The 25,834-nt window shown below is 43.1% G+C and overlaps 1 protein-coding gene across 1 annotated transcript in view; it reads left to right on the top strand.

The window, feature by feature from the left end:
- The window catches only part of LOC133561709 (hexokinase-1), a 57,890-nt gene extending 42,164 nt beyond the window's left edge, over positions 1 to 15,726 (top strand). Inside the window, exons 14-18 of the mRNA XM_061915179.1 lie at positions 5,339 to 5,438; positions 5,504 to 5,687; positions 5,766 to 5,921; positions 9,276 to 9,509; positions 14,670 to 15,726. Of these exons, the coding sequence (XP_061771163.1) occupies positions 5,339 to 5,438; positions 5,504 to 5,687; positions 5,766 to 5,921; positions 9,276 to 9,509; positions 14,670 to 14,820 (825 nt within the window). The 3' untranslated portion in view covers positions 14,821 to 15,726. The remainder of the gene's footprint in view (positions 1 to 5,338; positions 5,439 to 5,503; positions 5,688 to 5,765; positions 5,922 to 9,275; positions 9,510 to 14,669) is intronic.
- The last annotated feature ends 10,108 nt before the right edge of the window (positions 15,727 to 25,834 follow it).

Genomic DNA, 25,834 nt, shown 5'->3' with positions numbered 1-25,834 from the left:
TTTTAATCAACCAAACAACTCAGACAATTTAATCCGTCTGTAGTTTTCTGGTGACTCTATATGTTTAGTTAACCCGCCTCATAAAGTACACACTCTAAACCAGGGGTCTCAAACACGAGACGTTATTTCGCGGCCCGTACCTTAATGTAAGAATTTAATGTTGGTGTGGCCCGTAAGGTATCTGTATACCTTTGATGTTCCCAGGAGACTCCCAACTTTCAGTGCCCCTCCAGGGGTGATCATTCCCCCGAACTTTGCCTATACAACATTATTAAGGGGGCACCGTGGAGGCCCTGCCTTTGAAGTCCTCTACAACCTGTAGAAATTGCGTGCCAGCCAAGCCACAAGTTGCTTCAGTAGACACAATAAGTGACTGCAAGACAAAGTTGATCAACAGCCACACAGGTCACACTGAGGGTGGCCGTATAAAGAACTTCGACACTGTTAAAAATATGCGCCACACTATGAACCCACACCAAACAAGAATGACAAACACATTTTGGGTCTACATGTTGGGGCGGTATAGCTCAGTTGGTAGAGCGGCCGTGCCAGCAACTTGAGGGTTGCAGGTTCGATCCCTGCTTCTGCCATCCTAGTCACTGCCGTTGTGTCCTTGGGCAAGACACTTTACCCACCTGCTCCAGGTGCCACCCACACCGGTTTAAAAATGCAACTTAGATATTGGGTTTCACAATGTACAGCGCTTTGAGTCACTTTGAGAAAAGCGCTATATAAAATATAATTCACTTCACTTCACAAGTCGGGACTCCGAGACGTCATTGATGCATAAGGAGTCCTCGGTCCCGACTTAAAACAGCTAGCACTTCCTCCATGGAGGCTGATCTGTGGTCACCTGATAACCTTTCCACGCAGGAGAGAAGGGCAGAGCAAGAAAGACGGACAGACGGCAGATCAACTGGTCTAAAAAGGGGGTCTATTTAAAGGCAAGAGTATACAAATGAGTTTTAAGATGGGATTTAAATACTTCTACTGAGGTAGCATCTAACCGTTACCGGTAGGGTATTCCAGAATACTGGAGCCCGAATAGAAAATGTTCTGAAGCCCTCAGACTTTTTTCGGGCTCTGGGTATCACTGACAAGCCCGAGTTCTTTGAACGGAGATTTCAGCCGGGACATATGGTACAATACAATCGGCAAGAGTCACAGTTTCAACGATACTCCCCACTTTTCCTTCATAAGATGACTGACGTCAGCATTACAACAGAGGATTCATGTTCTGTTAGCCATACTAATTTACATTGCAGACAAAGTAGACTCCGGTGCAACGGCGAATGGTGCGTTTAAGGTGTACACGAAACTAATCCTACAGCACGTTTGTGGACAAGTGGAGATACAGCCACAAAAGCACGTTCAATCATTTATTAACTGGCGATAACATGCATTCAACAATGGCTGTCGTCACCCCTGCGAACTGCAGCCAATGCTTGTCTACCTTGTTGAACATCCGCACCGTAACACAAAATAAACACAACAGAACAAATACCCAGAATCCCATGCAGCCCTGTTTGTCAATCTTGTTTGGTGTGGGTTCACAGTGTGGTGCATATTTTCTAACAGTGATAAAGTTGTTTATACGGCCACCCTCAGTGTGACCTGTATGGCTGTTGATCAAGTATGTCTTGCAGTCACTTCCGCAGGCTTGCAGAAGCCACATATAAAAGTGGAGAAGCGGACGAGACGGCAGGTTGTAGAGGACGCTAAAGGCAGTGCCATCTCAGCACGCCCTTCTTGTTATTGTGCGGGTGAAAACCGGGAGAACGATTGCCCCCGGGAAATTGTCGGGAAGGGCACTGATATTCGTGTGTTTCCCCTAAAGATCGCGAGAGTTGGCAAGTAAGTTGCTAAGGCGGGAAAGCCATTCAAAGAAGGTGAAGTCATTAAAAAGTGCTGGTTGGATTTTTTTTAAAGGGGAACATTATCAGCAGACCTATGTAAGCGTCAATATATACCTTGATGGTGCATAAAAAAGACCATCTATTTTTTTAACCGATTTCCGAACTCTAAACGGGTGAATTTTGGCGAATTAAACGCCTTTCTGTTTATCGCGCTGGAGGCGATGACGTCAGAATGTGACGTCGCCGAGGTAACACAGCCGCCATTTTCATTTTCAACACATTACAAACACCGGGTCTCAGCTCTGTTATTTTCCGTTTTTTCGACTGTTTTTCGGAACCTTGGAGACATCATGCCTCGTCGGTGTGTTGTCGGAGGGTGTAACAACACTAACAGGGAGGGATTCAAGTTGCGCCACTGGCCCCAAGATGCCAAAGTGTCTGCCGCCAGACCCCCATTGAATGTGCCGGAGTGTCTCCACATTTTACCGGCGATGCTAAAGCAGACATGGCACAGAGATGTATGGATAACCTGCAAATGCATTTGCAATGATAAAGTCATCCATCCATTTCTACCGCTTATTCCCTTTCTGGGTTGCGGGGAGCGCTGGCGCCTATCTCAGCTACAATCGGGCGGAAGGCACTTACACCCTGGACAAGTCGACGAAATCAAAAAAGTGAGATTTGTTGATGTTGTTGACTTATGTACTAATCAGACATATTTGGTCGCGGCATGACTACCAGCTAATCGATGCTAACATGCTATGCTAATCGACGCTAACATGCTATTTACCGGCGGTGCTAAAGCAGAAATGGCACAGAGATGTATGGATAACCTGCAGATGCACTTGCAACGATAGTCAACGAAATCACAAAGGTGAGTTTTGTTGATGTTGACTGCCAGCTAATCGATGCTAACATGCTACGCTAATCGATGCTAACATGCTACGCTAATCGACGCTAACATGCTATTTACCGGCGGCGCTAAAGCAGACATGGCACAGAGATGTATGGATAACCTGCAAAAGCATTTGCAACGATAGTCAACGAAATCACAAAGGTGAGTTTTGTTGATGTTGACTGCCAGCTAATCGATGCTAACATGCTACGCTAATCGATGCTAACATGCTATTTACCGGCGGCGCTAAAGCAGACATGGCACAGAGATGTATGGATAACCTGCAGATGCATTTGCAACTATATTACGTTTCCTTCCACCCACATTTAATGCGAAACAAACACTTACCAATCGACGGATTGAAGTTGCTCCAGTGTCAAAAGATGCGAAAGTCCTGATCGTTTGGTCCGCACATTTTACCGGCGATGCTAACGCAGCTATTCGGCCATGCTATGGCTATGAATTCGCTCAATAGCTTCAGTTTCTTCTTCAATATTTTCATACTCCAACCATCTGTGTTTCAATACATGCGTAATCTGTTGAATCGCTTAAGTCGCTGAAATCCGAGTCTGAATCCGAGCTAATGTCGCTATGTCTTGCTGTGGTATTCCCATTGTTTGTTTACATTGGCAGCACTGTGTGACGTCACAGGGAAATGGATAGTGGTTTCGAAGATAGAGAAAATAAGGCACTGTAAAGCTTTATTTAGGGATATTCCGAGACCGGTAAAATTTTTAAAAAAACTTCAAAAAATACAACAAGCCACTGGGAACTGGTTTTTATTGTTTTTAACCCTTTTGAAATTGTGATAATGTTCCCCTTTAAGAAATCTTTTCCAGCAGCCCAGCCTCACCCCGTTTCTGCATCCAGTGGCCCCCGGGTAGATTGAGTTTGAGACCCCTGCTCTAAACACATCTTTATCACAGGATGCCGCTGAACAACCGTTTCCTCCATGCTTCCTACATGTCCGCCGCATACAACTTCGAGAAAAGACACTTCCTGATTAGTGTGTGACTAATAGTTGGAAGGTCATCGTTTCTCATTCTCTAACAGTAGTCTCACCCTTCTAGATGGAGGAGCCAGTAAGTATTGGGTGACTGTTAGTCGTTAAGTCCAAGGTAACGCGGTGCAAAGGTGGAGAGAAGTGTGGCAACTGTTGTGTTAGCATGTCCTAACTCACCACCCGACGTCTGAGCCTGCAGTGTGGGGTCTTTTCCCGGGGACAAGGGTGCTCCTTGGTATTCGGTCGGGTTGGGGAACAGGTTGTGTCTAGTGTTGTCTGCAACTAGTGTGTGGTGTACAAATCTTGTTTTGGGTTGAACATCAGCAACAATCTAAGACTTTGGGGAGATTTGGGTTTTTGTGATTGTTTGTGACAGAAACTGTATTATACCTACCGTATTTCCTTGAATTTTCAAATTATTTTAAAACCTCTTCTCACTTCGGCGCTTACATGCGGTAAATTTAGGCCTGCGCTTATAAATTTGAGTGTGATGTAAGGGTACCATCGTGAAAAGCACATTTAATTAAAAAAAAACGTTATTATGGTCTTACCTTTACTTATAAATGAAGTCCATGCGCAGCTCCTTCTGATCAAAAGCATCGATAACTTGTTTATAGAAGTCTTCCTTATCTTTCTTCAGTTTTAAAAGTCTCTCTGTCTCGATGGAGATCTTCCTTTATTACCTCCTGCTTCCACTGAAAGTCCAGTTTAGAAAACTGTTTTATTTTGGATATGTAATCCTCCATGTTAAAAGTGCCAGTGAGAGGTGTAAGTTTTCCTTGCCCTTTTGTGGGTTCTTCCGAGGATGTCGTAGTCGTAATGATTTGTGCAGTCCTTTGAGACATTTGTGATTTGGGGCTATATAAATAAACATTGATTGATTGATTGATGATAAAATAAACGATCGCTGCTCACTCTTGCTGCTTGTTGTCACTTCTTCTGCAGCCGAGTTTTCGCAAGAAGGATCACTAGCGCCCTCTACCACCAGGAGGCGGGAGTCATTTAATGACTCATATTTGACACACGCAGCTATGGTATATTAATAAAATATAGCTGCTTACTGTTCTTTTTAGCATATTCAATAGCTTGGACCTTAATTCTTACAGAATATCTCTTAATCTTCTTCCCTTTGTGCGATTTGAAATTATTGAAATCAACCTCCTCCATTTTGAAAATGATAACAGGTGAAGTGTCACTCGTGACGTGACGAGTTTGACCCGGTGGAAATTCTAGGTATATGCTAATTATTTTGCAAAACGAGTTCAACCCGGCGGAAATTCTAGACATGGGCTAATAATAATAATATTTTGCGAAACGAGCTTGACCTGGCGTTAATCCCGAGCCGGCGTTAATGCTAAGAGTGCGCTAATTATTTTGCGAAACGAGTTTTTAATTCTAGGCAGGCTCATACTATATACCCGCCGGCAATTCAAGGAAATACGGTATTCAAAGAAATGCATAGTCAGTCCAGTAGCACGAAGACAAAATCCAACGCATGCTTCTTGTCTACTTGTGGAAAATGAAAAGGTGATGATCTTTCAGCAGCCTTTGAAGTATCCTCTACTGTCGTTTTCTCCCCTTAAGGAATTTGAGTTGGATGTGGTTGCTATAGTCAACGACACAGTTGGCACCATGATGACCTGCGCCTACGAGGAACCCACCTGTGAAGTTGGCCTGATTGCAGGTGTGTAAAGGACTTGTGGGAGGTGAGGCCAAGAAGGAGGTAACCTGGTTTTGGTCTCCCCTCAGGGACGGGTAGTAACGCATGTTACATGGAGGAGACCAAGAACATCGAGATCGTGGAGGGAAACCAAGGTCGTATGTGCGTCAACATGGAATGGGGAGCATTTGGAGACAACGGCTGCTTGGATGACATCAGGACCAAGTACGACCAGGCGGTGGATGAGAACTCGCTCAACGAAGGCAAACAACGGTCAGGATGCTGTTCAGTTTTACAGTAACATTTTCACCTCAAGGTTTCCTCATCGGTTTTTTGTCCTGGTCTCCTTAGGTATGAGAAAATGTGCAGTGGCATGTACCTTGGAGAGATCGTCAGGCAGATTCTGATTGATCTGACCAAACGTGGATTCCTGTTCCGGGGACAAATCTCTGAAACGCTGAAGACCAGAGGCATCTTTGAGACCAAGTTTCTGTCTCAGATCGAGAGGTGAGTAAGTTGTTATAAAAAATGAGCTTCGTGTCACCTTGTGTCTCCGGTGAGTTGCTTGTTTACGACCACGTGCCTTTGCGATCCTGGGGTTCTTGCTAAGTTTCCAACTCTTGGCAGAAGCATGGACAACTAAAGCTCTCTGCCAACCAACCCTTTGAAGAGTCTGCCAAAGTTAATCTTAGTTTTGAGCTCACTGCAGACACAGGTGGTTTCCTCTTGGCTGGACGGACTGTACCGTAGCTTAGCGGCTAATGAAACATTGTGAGCGAGAGAAACAAGAACTGTACAGCCAAGCTAACAGGAAACAACTGAGCTGTCCACATTTTCTACAAGTCAAAGAGTCTTAAGTTTTATAGTTTCAAATTGAACTATATAAACCGGTATGATGATTGAAAAATAATCCTGTTAAACTCAGCCTTTTTTAAGTTTTTAAATGTTTAAATGTGCAGGGTTGGGGAGGAGACCCTGCCCCAAGTGGAGGAGTTCAAGTACCTAGGAGTCTTGTTCACGAGTGGGGGAAGAGTGGATGTGAGATCGACAGGCGGATCGGTGCGGCGTCTTCAGTAATGCGGACGTTGTATCTATCCGTTGTGGTGAAGAAGGAGCTGAGCCGGAAGGCAAAGCTCTCAATTTACCGGTCGATCTACGTTCCCTTCTTCACCTATGGTCATGAGCTTTGGGTCATGACCGAAAGGATAAGATCACGGGTACAAGCGGCCCAAATGAGTTTCCTCCGCCGGGTGGCGGGTCTCTCCCTTAGAGATAGGGTGAGAAGCTCTGCCATCCGGGAGGAGCTCAAAGTAAAGCCGCTGCTCCTCCACATCGAGAGGAGCCAGATGAGGTGGTTTGGGCATCTGGTCAGGATGCCACCCGAACGCCTCCCTAGGGAGGTGTTTAGGGCACGTCCAGCAAGTAAGAGGCCACGGGGAAGACCCAGGACACGTTGGGAAGACTATGTCTCCCGACTGGCCTGGGAACGCCTCGGGATCCCCCGGGAAGAGCTAGACGAAGTGGCTGGGGAGAGGGAAGTCTGGGCTTCCCTGCTTAGGCTGCTGCCCCCGCGACCCGACCTCAGATAAGCGGAAGAAGATGGATGGATGGATGGATGTTTAATATAATAGTAAGAACTAGTATACATATTTGCCAATACATTTGCAATAGTCATTAAATAGCTTTATGTAAAATAAACAAACAAACACGGTCCTCACTTTTACAGAATATAGAACAGGGGTCACCAACCTTTTTGAAACCAAGAGCTACTTCTTGGGTACTGATTAATGCAAAGGGCTACCAGTTTGATACACACTTAAATAAATTGCCAGAAATAGCCAATGTGTTCAATTTACCTTTAATAAATAAATCCCAATATATATAAAAATGGGTATTTCTGTCTGTCTTTCCTCCGTACATTTTTTTTCCTTTTACAGAAAGTTTTTTGTTGAGAATAAATGATGAAAAAAACACTTAATTGAATGGTTTAAAAGAGGAGAAAACAGGAAAAAAATTAAAATTAAATTTTGAAACATAGTTTATCTTCAATTTCGACTCTTTAAAATTCAAAATTCAACCGAAAAAAAAAAGAGAAAAACTAGCTAATTCAAATCTTTTTGAAAAAAATAAAAAATAAAAATAAATGTATGGAACATCATTAGTAATTTTTTCTGATTAAGATTAATTTTAGAATTTTGATGACATGTTTTAAATAGGTTAAAATCCAATCTGCATTTTGTTAGAATATATAACAAATTGGACCAAGCTATATTTCTAACAAAGACAAATCTTTGTTTCTTCTAGATTTTCCAGAATCTTTTTTAAAAATAATTTTAAATAAGATTTAAATTTTATTCTACAAATTTTCTAGACTTGCCAGAATATTTTTTTTTATTTTAATCATAATAAGTTTGAAGAAATATTTCACAAATATTTTTCGTCAAAAAAACAGAAGCTAAAATGAATAATTTAATCAAAATGTATTTATTATTCTTTACAATAAAAAAAAAATACTTGAACATTGATTTAAATTGTCAGGAAAGTAGAGGAAGGAATTTAAAAGGTAAAAAGGTATATGTGTTTAAAAATCCTAAAATCATTTCTAAAGTTGTATTTTTTCTCTAAAATTGTCTTTCTGAAAGTTATAAGAAGCAAAGTAAAAATGTATTTAAACAAGTGAAGACCATCCATCCATCCATCCATCTTCTTCCGCTTATCCGAGGTTGGGTCGCGGGGGCAGCAGCCTAAGCAGGGAAACCCAGACTTCCCTCTCCCCAGCCACTTCGTCTAGCTCTTCCCGGGGGATCCCGAGGCGTTCCCAGGCCAGCCGGGAGACATAGTCTTCCCAACGTGTCTTGGGTCTTCCCCGTGGCCTCCTACCGGTTGGACGTGCCCTAAACACCTCCCTAGGGAGGCGTTCGGGTGGCATCCTGACCAGATGCCCGAACCACCTCATCTGGCTCCTCTCCATGTGAAGGAGCGGCGGCTTTACTTTGAGCTCCTCCCGGATTGCAGATCTTCTCACCCTATCTCTAAGGGAGAGACCCGCCACACGGCGGAGGAAACTCATTTGGGCCGCTTGTACCCGTGATCTTGTCCTTTCGGTCATAACCCAAAGCTCATGACCATAGGTGAGGATGGGAACGTAGATCGACCGGTAAATTGAGAGCTTTGCCTTCCGGCTCAGCTCCTTCTTCACCACAACGGATCGATACAGCATTACTGAAGACGCCGCACCGATCCGCCTGTCGATCTCACGATCCACTCTTCCCTCACTCGTGAACAAGACCCCTAGGTACTTGAACTCCTCCACTTGGGGCAGGGTCTCCTTTTTCTCACCCTTTTCCAGGTGAGAACCATGGACTCGGACTTGGAGGTGCCGATTCTCATTCCGGTCGCTTCACACTCGGCTGCGAACCAATCCAATGAGAGCTGAAGATTTGAGTGAAGACCAAGTCTTTAAAAAATATTTTCTTTGATTTTCAAATTCTATGAGTTTTGTTTCTCTTAGAATTAAAAATGTCGAGCAAAGCGAGACCAGCTTGCTAGCAAATAAATACAATGAAAAAAATAGAGGCAGCTCACTGGTAAGTGCTGCTATTTGAGCTATTTTTAGAACATGCCAGCGGGCGACTCATCTGGTCCTTACGGGCGACCTGGTGCCCGCGAGCACCACGTTGGTGACCCCTGATATAGAATATAAAGTCTATAAATGATTTAAATATGCAGTAGAATACATCCAAAAAAATACAGTGTCTGAATACTCAAGCTTACCTTGGACTCTGGCAACAGCTGTGAGGGATCCGGTGACTCTCCTGCTGTTTGCTGACCTCTGACATGTCCCCCCCCCCCTTCGCACAGCGATCGTCTGGCGCTGTTGCAGGTCAGAGCGATCCTGCAGCAACTGGGTCTGGACAGCACCTGTGACGACAGTATCATTGTCAAGGAGGTGTGCGGCACCGTGTCCCGCCGCGCCGCACAGATCTGCGGGGCCGGCATGGCCGCGGTGGTGGACAAGATCCGGGAGAACCGAAAACTGGACCACCTGGATGTGACCGTGGGTGTGGACGGAACGCTCTACAAGCTGCATCCACAGTAAGTTTTGGTTAGATCCGTGAACGGTTGAGCATCTTTTTACGGGAGTACCGTATTTTCCGGACCATAGGGCGTACCGGATTATAAGGCGCACTGCCGATGAATGGTCTATTTTCTATCTTTTCTCATATATAAGGCGAATCGGATTATAGGGCGCATTAAAGAGTCATACCGTATTTCCTTGAATTGCCGCCAAGTATCAATCAATCAATCAATGTTTACTTATATAGCCCTAAATCACTAGTGTCTCAAAGGGCTGCACAAACCACTACGACATCCTCGGTAGGCCCACATAAGGGCAAGGAAAACTCACACCCAGTGGGACGTCGGTGACAATGATGACTATGAGAACCTTGGAGAAGACGAAAGCAATGGATGTCGAGCGGGTCCAACATGATAATGTGAAAGCTCAATCCATAATGGATCCAACACAGTCGCGAGAGTCCAGTCCAAAGCGGATCCAACACAGCAGTGAGAGTCCCGTTCACAGCAGGAAAACATCACACCCGTCGGGACCCCGTGACAGGAATCTCCTAGGTTGCTGGTCGCAGGAGAGTTCCCTGGTCCGCCTCCCATCGTATGCGTAACGCGGGTCTGCTGATTGCAGTCGCGCCCGCTCCTACTAAGGGCTCGTAACCAGTTCCTCTTCCTACAGTGGGCACACGCCGGTTTTGCCTACCCGTCGCCCTCGCACGCGTAACACGGGTCTGTCTGTTGGCAGTCGTGCCCGCACATGTTCGGGTCCGTAATAGGCATCACCATGTTCGCTGTAAACACTTCGCACGTGGGGCTTACCTGCCCGCCATCCACCGTAGGCGCAACACAGATCCACTAGGACAGGGCTGCCCACACTTTTTCTGCAGGCGAGCTACTTTTCAATTGACCAACTCGAGGGGATCTACCTCATTTATATATATCATTTATATTTATTTATTTATGAAAGAGACATTTTTGTAAACAAGTTAAATGTGTTTAATGATAATACAAGCATGTGTAACACATATAGATGTCTTTCTTCCACGAAGACAAGAATATAAGTTGGTGTATTACCTGATTCTGATTTCTGTACAATACCACATGTAAGTGGTTGGTTTTTGGCATCAAATTCATCCAGCTTCCATACACTTTACAAGAAAAACATTGGCGGCAAATTCCGTAGCTTGCTTGATTGACATTCACCGCACCCGAGGGTCTTGTGAGATGACGCTGGCTGCTGCCGGTTCATTATTATGAAAAAATGACAGAGAGGAAGGCGAGAAACACTTTTTATTTCAACAGACTTTCGCGCCGTCCCTTCCGTCAAAACTCTAAAGGCCGACTGCACATTTCCTATCTTCACAATAAAAGCCCTGCTTCATGCTGCCTGCGCTAACAAAATAAGAGTCTCGGAAATGTAACGATCTGTCACTTACTTTCTGATAGTTTTTCGTGTTTTGTACTTTATTTCCTGTTCAGTGCTCTTATTTTGTCATACTTCCTGTTTACTCCGCTGAGCACTGTTTTTGTCACACTCGCCGTTGATTGGCAGCGGTCCTCAGCTGCTGTCAATCAACATAGGTCTATTTATGTTTCACTCGAGCACTCCTCAGTGCTCGAAGTTAAAACCATGTTGGGAACATCTCCATGCAAGACTGCTTTCTGTTTATATCTTTTACTTTGATGAAATTAAAATCATCTTACCTGCTTTCTGCTCTCCTGGATTTTTGCATACTTGAGGTCACACAACTGCAGCCATGCGACATCCCAACAGTAACAGGAAATAAAGTACAAAACACGAAAAACTATCAGAAAGTAAGTGACAGATCGTTACAGGAAAGCTGGCGTGCACAAGTGATGTGCACGCCAGCTTTCTGAGGGATCGCTTGTGCACGCCAGTTTTCCGAGACTCTGTATTTAGTTAGCGCAGGCAGCATGAAGCAGGGCTTTTATTGTGAAGATAGGAAATGTGCAGTCGGCCTTTAGAGTTTTGACGGAAGGTACGGCGCGAGAGTCTGTTGAAATAAAAAGTGTTTCTCGCCTTCCTCTCGGTCATATTTTCATAATAATGATCTTGCAGCAGCCAGCGTCATCTCACAAGACCCTCCGGTACCGTGAATGTCATTTAAGTGACGTCTTGGTGAAGATTGATGATCACTCATTTTTAGGTCTATTTTTTTTTTAAAAGCCTGGCTGGAGATCGACTGACACACCCCCCGCGGTCGACTGGTAGCTCGCGATCGACGTAATGGGCACCCCTGCACTAGGTTATTTGTGCCCGCGCCCACTAAGGACTCGTAACAGGGGTCACCCCACATGGAGTGGGCTCACGCCGGGGTTGCCTGTCCGCCTCCCCACACGCGCACACGAGGGCCCATCATTGTGCCCACCATGCACCCGCCAGGGCTCGTAACAGGGTTCCCCAGGTTCCTTGGATATCTTTATATCGTGCGTTTAATTCACTGCTCATTAAGGGGCAGTGGTATTTCACTTGCGACGCCCTGGGGCCGGAGCCCCGCACGGGGCCTCCCACTTATTCTACACCCCTCATGTCTCTTCACAGTTGCAGACTAGAGTCAAGCTCAACAGGGTCTTCTTTCCCCGCTGATTCTGCCAAGCCCGTTCCCTTGGCTGTGGTTTCGCTAGATAGTGGTTAGGGACAGTGGGATCGGACCGGACCCCCTCCACAAGGGAGAGTGGGACATAGGAGAAAAAGAAAAGAAGCGGCAGATCAACTGGTCTAAAAAGGAGGTCTATTTAAAGGCTAGAGTATACAAATGAGTTTTAAGGTGAGACTTAAATGCTCCTACTGAGGTGGCATCTCGAACTGTTACCGGGAGGGCATTCCAGAGTACTGGAGCCCGAAATGAAAACGCTCTATAGCCCGCAGACTTTTTTGGGGCTTTGGAAATCACTAATAAGCCGGAGTCCTTTGAACGCAGATTTCTTGCCGGGACATATGGTACAATACAATCGGCAAGATAGGATGGAGCTAGACCGTGTAGTATTTTATACGTAAGTAGTAAAACCTTAAAGTCACATCTTAAGTGCACAGGAAGCCAGTGCAGGTGAGCCAGTATAGGTATATATGTATGTATATATGTATATAAAGGTATATACAGTATAGGTATATATGTATGTATATAAAGGTATATACAGTACAGGTATATATGTATGTATATATGTATATAAAGGTATATACAGTACAGGCGTAATGTGATCAAACTTTCTTGTTCTCGTCAAAAGTCGAGCAGCAGCATTTTGTACCAACTGTAATCTTTTAATGCTAGACATGGGGAGACCCGAAAATAATACGTTACAGTAATCGAGGCGAGACGTAACAAACGCATGGATAATGATCTCGGCGTCTTTAGTGGACAGAATGGAGCGAATTTTAGCGATATTAGTATACGACTGCCTAGAATTACTCGTTTCGCAAAATAATTAGCGCATTCTTAGCGACCAACCACGCCCCCCACCTCCCGAAATCGGAGGTCTCAATGTTGGCAAGTATATACAGTAGTTATACTTTATAAAGTAATAAAAAGAAGTACAAAATTCTTACGTATATCTGTCAGTAAACTCGCCATGAAAGCGCTAAAACATACCGGTGTAGTGATTTTACATTATTCACCCAAAGAACTTTAGTTACTAGAGTTTCGGTCGGACGGTTTTCCACAAGACACATTTCCGGCGTTGTTGTTGTTATACTAGTGAGCCACGGATGAGGAGATGCTGGTCTGTTATTGATTGAAGTAAAGTCTGAATGTCATTAAAACAGTTAGCTCCATCTTTTGACACTTCTTCCACGCCCGTCCTTGCATGCTACACCGCTTCGACAAGGATGGCGGGGAGAAAACGCTGTCGAAGGTGAGCCACGTAAATAAGACCGCCCACAAAACGAGGCATTCGGAAGCAACTTGAAGATGATCTGTCAAACACAATCCATGCAACATTTTGACCAAAGAACTACAAGGAAGTCTTTTACATTTAGAAAAAAATGTATATAATAAAGTATGTCCTTGAATTGCCGCCGGGGCGCTAATTAATTTAAAGCCTCTTCTCACTCCGGCGTTTACCAAAGGCATCCAGTAAAGGCAAGCATGCGCTAATTATTTTAAAACCTCTTTTCCCTCCGGCACATGCCAAAGGCATGCGGTAAATTTAGGCCTGCGCTTATAAATTTGAGTGTGATGTAAGGATACCATCATGAAAACCACATTGAATTAAAAAAAACTTTATTATGGTCTTAACTTTACTTATAAATGAAGTCCATGCGCAGCTCCTTCTGATCAAAAGCATCGATAACTTGTTTATAGAAGTCTTCCTTATCTTTCTTCAGTTTTAAAAGTCTCTGTCTGGATGGTGATCTTCCTTTATTACCTCCTGCTTTAATTGAAAGTCCAGTTTAGAAAACTGTTTTATTTTAGATATGTAATCCCCCATGTTAAAAGTGCAAGCGAGAGGAAAAAATAAACTCTTGCTGCTTGTTGTCACTTCTTCTGCAGCCGAGTTGTCGCAAGAAGGATCACGAGCGCCCTCTACCACCAGGAGGCGGGAGTCATTTAATGACAAATATTTGACACACGCAGCTATGGTATATTAATAAAATATAGCTGGTTACTGTTCTTTTTAGCATATTCTATAGGTTGGACCTTAAATCCTACTAAATAGCTCTTAATCTTCTTCCCTTTATGCGATTTCAAATGATTGAAATCAGCCTCCTCCATTTTGAAAATGATGACAGGTGAGGCGTCACTCGTGACGTGACGAGTTTGACCCTGCGGAAATTCTAGGCATATGCTAATTATTTTGCGAAAATAGTTTGACCCGGCAGTAATTCTAGGCAGGCGCATACTATATACCTGACGGCAATTCAAGGAAATACGGTAACTCCGTTGGTAGAGTGGCCGTGACAGAAACTGGAGGGTTCCAGGTGCGATTCCCGCTTTCGCCATCCTAGTCATTGCCATTGTGACGACACTTCACCCACCTGCTCCCAGTGCCAATGTAACTTAGATATTGTGTTTCACTATGTAAAGCGCTTTGAGTCACTAGAAAAAAGCGCTACATAAATATAATTCACTTCACTTCAAGTGCGCCTTATAGTCCGTAAAATACGGTACGTTTAAGAACTAAGACGCATTATTGCAAGAAAACTTCCAATGCATCTTTCTTCAACAGTTTCTCCCGGATCTTCCATCAAACGGTGAAGGAACTTTCCCCCAAATGCGACGTCACCTTCCTGCTGTCGGAGGACGGCAGCGGGAAGGGAGCCGCCCTCATCACGGCGGTGGGCTGCCGCCAGAGGGAGTTGGAGGCCCAGCAGCACTGAGACCCCCGCCCCACCTCGGAGGATATTGACCCCGCTGCGCCATCGCCACCTTTCACCCGCCGCACAACCACCCCGCCTACGCCTAACAGCCGTGACTCCACCTCTGCACCCCCCCCTACAGTCAGGGTGGCGTGCTACAAAGCACAGCCAACTCGCAGCCACTGCTAAGTATTTATTTCTACTGCACCAGCAGCTTTCTTGCGTTCTTGTTCGTGCTTTGTCCCAATCGGATCGAACCTCCTTAGCCATGTAATATTTGTGTATTGCTAATTTTATTTTTATATGGAGGCAAATATATGACTGTATTTATATAGCTGAGGCCACTTTGGATCCCAGAGGTCATTAGCATTTTACACCGCCGAGACAAGAAAACACCCGCACTTTTTATACGACAGGTATGGCCGCGGCGTTCCAAACGCCGGATGTCGTCCTCGCCGAACCAACAGAGCCGTTTTTACCGGTATCACCAAGGGCTCGCTGCAGAGGCTCTAACGAACGAGTCACGGCTGTTCGACTCCTCCTCATGACATCTTGTGCTACGTTTCTGACCCGCCGTCGTGTGTCTGTCCGTGTACCTCACGTCTTCAAGTCCTCCGGCGGCTCTGAGCAGGCGGGAGAGTTAACGTAAATTTTAGAACTACTAGTGAACTACTAAGCTTTGTTGTCGTGATCAATCCATGCTTAATGGGCCCAGGGAGAAGTGGAACAATACTGCGAGCGCTTTACCGTGTATTTGTGACAAGAGTGTACGTGTGTCCGACTGTAAGCTTTCAATGTCCAAAGCTCCGTGGAGACTGCATGCCTTACACTCAGACCTAGGGGTCTTTCTGTTTCTTTCACATGGGTATAGAGTTGTGATGGACACCGTGAAAGTCAGTTCATGATTAAATTATATTTTGTTGTGGAGCTCTGTCTGCTGTCTCTTTTTCTAACCGTTGCACAGGCACATGCCCACCGCATGTGCCTGACCAATCACTATGAAAGTTATTACACACCTTTAGGGGACTGAAAAGCATGTGTGTGTAATATTTGAGTAAGATTGGCCGAAAACTATGGCATTGATTGACTTGAAATTTCTCACACAGCTCAAAAAAACACCCCCCGTAATGTCAAGGTGTTTTGTCCAATCACTATGAAAGTTAGTACACACATTCAGGGGACTGACAAGCATGTATGTGTCAAATTTGAGCAAGATTGACTGAAATCTATGGCCGCCGTCAAGACTTGAAATTGCTCACACAGCTCGAAAAAACACCCCCTGTAACATCAGGTGTTTTGACCAATCACTATGAAAGTTAGTACACACCTTCAGTGGACTGACATGCATGTGTGTCAAATTTGAACAAGATTGGTCTAAATCTATGGCCGCCGTCAAGACTTGAAATTTCTCAAACAGCTCCACAAAATACCCCCTGTAACGTCAGGGTGTTTTGACCAATCATTATGAAAGTTTGTACACATCTTCATTGGATTGACATGCATGTGTGTGTCAAATTTGAGCAAGATGGGCCGAAAATTATAGTCGCTGTCAAAACTTGAAATTCCTCACACAGCTCGACAAAACACCTCCTGTAACGTCAGGGTGTTTGGACCAATCACTATGAAAGTTAGTACACACCTTTAGGGGACTGAAAAGCATGTGTGTGTCAAATTTGAGTAAGATTGGCCGAAAACTATGGCATTGATTGACTTGAAATTTCTCACACAGCTCAAAAAAACACCCTCTGTAATGTCAAGGTGTTTTGACCAATCACTACGAAAGTTAGTACACACATTCAGGGGACTGACGAGCATGTATGTGTCAAATTTGAGCAAGATTGACTGAAATCTATGGCCGCCGTCAAGACTTGAAATTGCTCACACAGCTCGAAAAAACACCCCCTGTAACATCAGGTGTTTTGACCAATCACTATGAAAGTTAGTACGCACCTCCAGGGGACTGACGAGCATGTATGTGTCAAATTTGAGCAAGATTGACTGAAATCTATGGCCGCCGTCAAGACTTGAAATTGCTCATACAGCTCGAAAAAACACCCCCTGTAACATCAGGTGTTTTGACCAATCACTATAAAAGTTAGTACACACCTTCAGTGGACTGACATGCATGTGTGTCAAATTTTAACAAGATTGGTCTAAATCTATGGCCGCCGTCAAGACTTGAAATTTCTCAAACAGCTCCACAAAATACCCCCTGTAACGTCAGGGTGTTTTGACCAATCATTATGAAAGTTAGTACACACCTTCAGTGGACTAACATGCATGTGTGTGTCAAATTTGAGCAAGATTGGCCAAAAACTATAGTCGCTGTCAAAACTTGAAATTCCTCACACAGCTCGACAAAACACCTCCTGTAACGTCAGGGTGTTTGGACCAATCACTATGAAAGTTAGTACACACCTTTAGGGGACTAACGAGCATGTATGTGTCAAATTTGAGCAAGATTGACTGAAATCTATGGCCACAGTCAAGACTTGAAATTTCTCACACAGGTCGACAAAACACCCCCTGTAACATCAGAGTGTTTGGACCAATCACTATGAAAGTTAGTACACACCTTCAGTGGACTGAAAAGCATGTGTGTGTCAAATTTTAGCAAGATTGGCCGAAAACTATGGCATTGATTGATTTGGAATTTCTCACACAACTAGACAAAACACCCCCTGTATCTTTAGGGTGTTTTGACCAATCACTATGAAAGTTAATACACACATTTAGGGGACTGACAAGCATGTGTCCGTCAAATTTGAGCAAGATTGGCCGAAAACTATAGTCGCTGTCAAGACTTGAAATTTCTCGCACAGCTCGAAAAAACACCCCCTGTAACATCAGGGTGTTTTGACCAATCACTATGAAAGTTAGTACACACATTAAGGAGACTGACAGGCATGTGCGTGTCGAATTAGAGCAGGATTGGTCTAAAACTATGGCATTGGTTGACTTGAAATTTCTCACACAGCTCAAAAAAACACCCCCTGTAACTTCAGGGTGTTTTGACCAATCACTATGAAAGTTAGTACGCACCTTCAGGGGACTGACGAGCATGTATGTGTCAAATTTGAGCAAGATTGACTGAAATCTATGGCCACAGTCAAGACTTGAAATTTCTCACACAGCTTGACAAAACACCCCCTGTAACATCAGGGTGTTTTGACCAATCACTATGAAAGTTAGTACACACCTTCAGTGAACTGAAAAGCATGTGTGTGTCAAATTTTAGCAAGATTGGCCGAAAACTATGGCATTGATTGACTTGGAATTTCTCACACAACTAGACAAAACACCCCCTGTATCTTTAGGGTGTTTTGACCAATCACTATGAAAGTTAATACACACATTTAGGGGACTGACAAGCATGTGTCTGTCAAATTTGAGCAAGATTGGCCGAAAACTATAGTCGCTGTCAAGACTTGAAATTTCTCGCACAGCTCGAAAAAACACCCCCTGTAACATCAGGGTGTTTTGACCAATCACTATGAAAGTTAGTACACACATTAAGGAGACTGACGAGCATGTGCGTGTCGAATTAGAGCAGGATTGGTCTAAAACTATGGCATTGGTTGACTTGAAATTTCTCACACAGCTTGACAAAACACCCCTTGTAACTTCAGGGTGTTTTGACCAATCACTATGAAAGTTAGTACGCACCTTCAGGGGACTGACGAGCATGTATGTGTCAAATTTGAGCAAGATTGACTGAAATCTATGGCCACAGTCAAGACTTGAAATTTCTCACACAGGTCGACAAAACACCCCCTGTAACGTCAGGGTGTTTTGACCAATCATTATGAAAGTTAGTACACAACTTCAGTGGACTGACATGCATGTGTGTGTCAAATTTGAGCAAGATTGGCCGAAAACTATAGTCGCTGTCAAAACTTGAAATTTCTCACACAGCTCGACAAAACACCTCCTGTAACGTCAGGGTGTTTGGACCAATCACTATGAAATTTAGTACACACCTTTAGGGGACTAACGAGCATGTGCGTGTCAAATTTGAGCAAGAATGGTCAAAAACTATGGCATTGATTGACTTGAAATTTCTCACACAGCTCAAAAAAACACCCCCTGTAACTTCAGGGTGTTTTGACCAATCACTATGGAAGTTAGTACGCACCTTCAGGGGACTGACGAGCATGTATGTGTCAAATTTGAGCAAGATTGACTGAAATCTATGGCCACAGTCAAGACTTGAAATTTCTCACACAGCTTGACAAAACACCCCCTGTAACTTCAGGGTGTTTTGACCAATCACTATGAAAGTTAGTACGCACCTTCAGGGGACTGACGAGCATGTATGTGTCAAATTTGAGCAAGATTGACCGAAATCTATGGCCACAGTCAAGACTTGAAATTTCTCACACAGGTCGACAAAACACCCCCTGTAACATCAGGGTGTTTTGACCAATCACTATGAAAGTTAGTACACACCTTCAGTGGACTGACATGCATGTGTGTGTCAAATTTGAGCAAGATTGGCCGAAAACTATAGTCGCTGTCAAAACTTGAAATTTCTCAAACAGCTCGACAAAATACCCCCTGTAACGTCAGGGTGTTTTGACCAATCATTATGAAAGTTAGTACACACCTTCAGTGGACTGACAAGCATGTGCGTGTCAAATTTGAGCAAGATTGGCCGAAAACTATAGTCGCTGTCAAAACTTGAAATTTCTCACACAGCTCGACAAAACACCTCCTGTAACGTCAGGGTGTTTGGACCAATCACTATGAAAGTTAGTACACACCTTTAGGGAACTAACGAGCATGTGCATGTCAAATTTGAGCAAGAATGGTCAAAAACTATGGCATTGATTGACTTGAAATTTCTCACACAGCTCAAAAAAACACCCCCTGTAACTTCAGGGTGTTTTGACCAATCACTATGGAAGTTAGTACGCACCTTCAGGGGACTGACGAGCATGTATGTGTCAAATTTGAGCAAGATTGACTGAAATCTATGGCCACAGTCAAGACTTGAAATTTCTCACACAGCTTGACAAAACACCCCCTGTAACATCAGGGTGTTTTGACCAATCACTATGAAAGTTAGTACACACCTTCAGTGGACTGACATGCATGTGTGTCAAATTTGAACAAGATTGGTCTAAATCTATGGCCGCCATCAAGACTTGAAATTTCTCAAACAGCTCGACAAAATACCCCCTGTAACGTCAGGGTGTTTTGACCAATCATTATGAAAGTTAGTACACACCTTCAGAGGACTGACATTCATGTGTGTGTCAAATTTGAGCAAGATTGGCCGAAAACTATAGTCGCTGTCAAAACTTGAAATTCCTCACACAGCTCGACAAAACACCTCCTGTAACGTCAGGGTGTTTTGACCAATCACTATGAAAGTTAGTACACACCTTTAGGGGACTGAAAAGCATGTGTGTGTCAAATTTGAGCAAGATTGGCCGAAAACTATAGTCGCTGTCAAAACTTGAAATTTCTCACACAGCTCGACAAAACACCTCCTGTAACGTCAGGGTGTTTGGACCAATCACTATGAAAGTTAGTACACACCTTTAGGGGACTAACGAGCATGTGTGTGTCAAATTTGAGCAAGAATGGTCAAAAACTATGGCATTGATTGACTTGAAATTTCTCACACAGCTCAAAAAAACACCCCCTGTAACTTCAGGGTGTTTTGACCAATCACTATGGAAGTTAGTAGGCACCTTCAGGGGACTGACGAGCATGTATGTGTCAAATTTGAGCAAGATTGACTGAAATCTATGGCCACAGTCAAGACTTGAAATTTCTCACAAAGCTTGACAAAACACCCCCTGTAACATCAGGGTGTTTTGACCAATCACTATGAAAGTTAGTACACACCTTCAGTGGACTGACATGCATGTGTGTGTCAAATTTGAGCAAGATTGGCCGAAAACTATAGTCGCTGTCAAAACTTGAAATTTCTCACACAGCTCGACAAAACACCTCCTGTAACGTCAGGGTGTTTGGACCAATCACTATGAAAGTTAGTACACACCTTTAGGGGACTGACATTCATGTGTGTGTCAAATTTGAGCAAGAATGGTCTAAAACTATGGCATTGATTGACTTGAAATTTCTCACACAGCTCAAAAAAACACCCCCTGTAACTTCAGGGTGTTTTGACCAATCACTATGGAAGTTAGTACGCACCTTCAGGGGACTGACGAGCATGTATGTGTCAAATTTGAGCAAGATTGACTGAAATCTATGGCCACAGTCAAGACTTGAAATTTCTCACACAGCTCGACAAAACACCCCCTGTAACATCAGGGTGTTTTGACCAATCACTATGAAAGTTAGTACACACCTTCAGTGGACTGACATGCATGTGTGTGTCGAATTAGAGCAGGATTGGTCTAAAACTATGGCATTGGTTGACTTGAAATTTCTCACACAGCTTGACAAAACACCCCCTGTAACTTTAGGGTGTTTAGACCAATCACTATGAAAGTTAGTACACACCTTTAGGGGACTGACAAGCATGTATGTGTCAAATTTGAGCAAGATTGACTGAAATATATGGGCACAGTCAAGACTTGAAATTTCTCACACAGCTTGACAAAACACCCCCTGTAACATCGGGGTGTTTTGACCAATCACTATGAAAGTTAGTACACACCTTCAGTGGACTGAAAAGCATTTGTGTGTCAAATTTTAGCAAGATTGGCCGAAAACTATGGCATTGATTGATTTGGAATTTCTCACACAACTAGACAAAATACCCCCTGTAACGTCAGGGTGTTTTGACCAATCATTATGAAAGTTAGTAAACACCTTCAGTGGACTGACATGCATGTGTGTGTCAAATTTGAGCAAGATTGGCCGAAAACTATAGTCGCTGTCAAAACTTGAAATTTCTCACACAGCTCGACAAAACACCTCCTGTAACGTCAGGGTGTTTTGACCAATCACTATGAAAGTTAGTACACACCTTTAGGGGACTAACGAGCATGTGCGTGTCAAATTTGAGCAAGAATGGTCTAAAACTATGGCATTGATTGACTTGAAATTTCTCACACAGCTCAAAAAAACACCCCCTGTAACTTCAGGGTGTTTTGACCAATCACTATGAAAGTTAGTACGCACCTTCAGGGGACTGACGAGCATGTATGTGTCAAATTTGAGCAGGATTGACTGAAATCTATGGCCGCCGTCAAGACTTGAAATTGCTCACACAGCTCGAAAAAACACCCCCTGTAACATCAGGTGTTTTGACCAATCACTATGAAAGTTAGTACACACCTTCAGTGGACTGACATGCATGTGTGTCAAATTTGAACAAGATTGGTCTAAATCTATGGCCGCCGTCAAGACTTGAAATTTCTCAAACAGCTCGACAAAATACCCCCTGTAACGTCAGGGTGTTTTGACCAATCATTATGAAAGTTAGTACACACCTTCAGTGGACTGACATGCATGTGTGTGTCAAATTTGAGCAAGATTGGCCGAAAACTATAGTCGCTGTCAAAACTTGAAATTTCTCACACAGCTCGACAAAACACCTCCTGTAACGTCAGGGTGTTTTGACCAATCACTATGAAAGTTAGTACACACCTTTAGGGGACTAACGAGCATGTGCGTGTCAAATTTGAGCAAGAATGGTCAAAAACTATGGCATTGATTGACTTGAAATTTCTCACACAGCTCAAAAAAACACCCCCTGTAACTTCAGGGTGTTTTGACCAATCACTATGGAAGTTAGTACGCACCTTCAGGGGACTGACGAGCATGTATGTGTCAAATTTGAGCAAGATTGACTGAAATCTATGGCCACAGTCAAGACTTGAAATTTCTCACACAGCTTGACAAAACACCCCCTGTAACATCAGGGTGTTTTGACCAATCACTATGAAAGTTAGTATGCACCTTCAGGGGACTGACGAGCATGTATGTGTCAAATTTGAGCAAGATTGACTGAAATCTATGGCCACAGTCAAGACTTGAAATTTCTCACACAGGTCGACAAAACACCCCCTGTAACATCAGGGTGTTTTGACCAATCACTATGAAAGTTAGTACACACCTTCAGTGGACTGAAAAGCATGTGTGTGTCAAATTTTAGCAAGATTGGCCGAAAACTATGGCATTGATTGACTTGGAATTTCTCACACAACTAGACAAAACACCCCCTGTATCTTTAGGGTGTTTTGACCAATCACTATGAAAGTTAATACACACATTTAGGGGACTGACAAGCATGTGTCCGTCAAATTTGAGCAAGATTGGCCGAAAACTATAGTCGCTGTCAAGACTTGAAATTTCTCACACAGCTCGACAAAACACCCCCTGTAACATCAGGGTGTTTTGACCAATCACTATGAAAGTTAGTACACACATTAAGGAGACTGACAAGCATGTGCGTGTCGAATTAGAGCAGGATTGGTCTAAAACTATGGCATTGATTGACTTGGAATTTCTCACACAACTAGACAAAACACCCCCTGTATCTTTAGGGTGTTTTGACCAATCACTATGAAAGTTAATACACACATTTAGGGGACTGACAAGCATGTGTCCGTCAAATTTGAGCAAGATTGGCCGAAAACTATAGTCGCTGTCAAGACTTGAAATTTCTCGCACAGCTCGAAAAAACACCCCCTGTAACATCAGGGTGTTTTGACCAATCACTATGAAAGTTAGTACACACATTAAGGAGACTGACGAGCATGTGCGTGTCGAATTAGAGCAGGATTGGTCTAAAACTATGGCATTGGTTGACTTGAAATTTCTCACACAGCTTGACAAAACACCCCCTGTAACATCAGGGTGTTTTGACCAATCACTATGAAAGTTAGTACACACCTTTAGGGGACTGACAAGCATGTGTGTGTCAAATTTTAGCAAGATTGGCCAAAAACCAGAATCAGAATAGTTTTTATTGCCATTGTTTGAGAACGGGTTCACAAACTAGGAATTTTTCTTGGTGCAATCGTGCAAAATAAAAGACATATAAGACAGAATAGGTAATAAGACAAGCTGTAAGTGAGCTGTCAGATCTTGTTATTGTTCATGTGTCTGATGGCTGAGGAGAAAAAACTGTTCAGGTGCCGGGAGGTGTGGGTCTGGATGGACCGTAGTCTCCTGCCTGAGGGGAAAATAGTTTGTGACCAGGGTGAGAAGAGTCAGCTGTGATCCGACCCACACGCCTCCTGGTCCTGGAGGGATGGGAGCTTGCAGCCAATCACTTTCTCAGCAGCACGTACCATGCGCTTTAGTCGATGCTTATCCTGGACTGTGGGTGGTCCCCACAAGTCCTGAACAAAAACTTGGTCCCCATTACAAATGATAACCAGTATATGTGTGTGTGTGTTCTGACATCCATCCATCCATCCATTTTCTACCGCTTATTCCCTTTTGGGGTCGCGGGGGGTGCTGGCGCCTATCTCAGCTACAATCGGGCGGAAGGCGGGGTACACCCTGGACAAGTCGCCACCTGTTCTGACAATGCTTACTTAATGGTGACATCGCTCTGTTTACAGAGTCACCTTTAGGGGGCCTCTGATGGTATGGGGACAAAAAACAGGTCCCCTAAAGGGAAATCTTTTTAAATGATAGTGACATCCATTCTGAAGATGCCTAAGTCATTTTTAAGCTTTGGCCCATAAAAAATGTTAACTGGTTAGTTTGAGTGTGAACTTTTTTTTTTTTTTTTTAAATGGTCCTCACTAGTCACGTACAAATGAGTGTGAATTATGCAAAATTATTCAAATTTGATCCCCATGAACCATAATAACTCTTCTTCCCCAAGGTCCCCAGTAAGTATGATCAGCACATTACTTCATCAATCCAGAGATACTAAGACGCGCTAAAAAAATAAGAGTCTCCGAAAGCCAGTGCAAACAAGCTAGCAAGCTACGGAGTTTGCCGCCAATGTATTTCTTGTAAAGTGTATAAAAACAAATACGGAAGCTGGACAAATAAGATGCCAAAAACCAACGACTTTCATGATGTATTAGATAGGAAAGAGGAACTTTTTTTCTCCTGCATTTGAAAACCGGGACGTTATCAGCACTATACTGTTTGATTCCAATCAATGCAAGTCATCAGAATCAGGTAATACACCAAATTATATTCGTGTTTTCATTAAAGATAGGAATCTATATGTTAAACACGCATGTATATTCATTAAAACACCTTTAACATGTCAACAAAAACGGCAAAATAAATAAATATAAATTATATACTGTATATATAAAGGTATGTATATATATATATATATATATATATATATATATATATATATATATATAATGTATATGATATGTGTGTATGTATATGTATATATGAGGTAGATCACCTCGACTTGGTCATTTATCAAGTAATTGATTAACGTTGAAAAACTTATTGGGGTGTTACCATTTAGTGGTCAATTGTAGGGAATATGTACTGTACTGTGCAATCTACTAATACAAGTTTCAATCAATCAATCAATCAATCAATGAATGCCTACTGAGCCTATGGTGCTGTTAAGTTATTGTGGCTCAATTTGCCTTATTTTTTTTGAATGTATTATTATTTAATATATAATATTGTTTTAGTTGCTTAAGAGATATTCCTGGCTCTGAATTTGCTAATTGCTATTTTTATGTTTTTGTGCATTATTTGTGACCGTAATCATTAAACAAACAGGTTACTCATCAGTTACTCACTACTTGAGTAGTTTTTTCACAACATACTTTTTACTTTTACTCAAGTAAATATTTGGGTGACTACTCCTTCCTTTTACTTGAGTAATAAATCTCTAAAGTAACAGTACTCTTACTTGAGTACAATTTCTGGCTACTCTACCCACCTCTGCTGGTCAGGCAGCTGCTTTTTTTTCGCCATCTCCTGGATAGGAGGAAGAGGAGTCCTGATGACCATGCAACATAGCAACATTTAGAATACAATAGAATAGAATAGAATGGATTTTATTGTCATTATATTTGCATATAACGAGATTAAAGACTCCAACTGAAGGTGCGGTAGTGGGAACAAATATGGGGTGAAATAAATAACACAAGAGGTAATAAAGGAA

Source organism: Nerophis ophidion, linkage group LG01 (assembly GCF_033978795.1).
Source record: "Nerophis ophidion isolate RoL-2023_Sa linkage group LG01, RoL_Noph_v1.0, whole genome shotgun sequence".
NCBI lineage: Eukaryota > Metazoa > Chordata > Actinopteri > Syngnathiformes > Syngnathidae > Nerophis > Nerophis ophidion.
The sequence above is the reverse complement of the archived record's forward strand: the minus strand, read 5'-3'. Positions and strand labels throughout refer to the sequence as shown.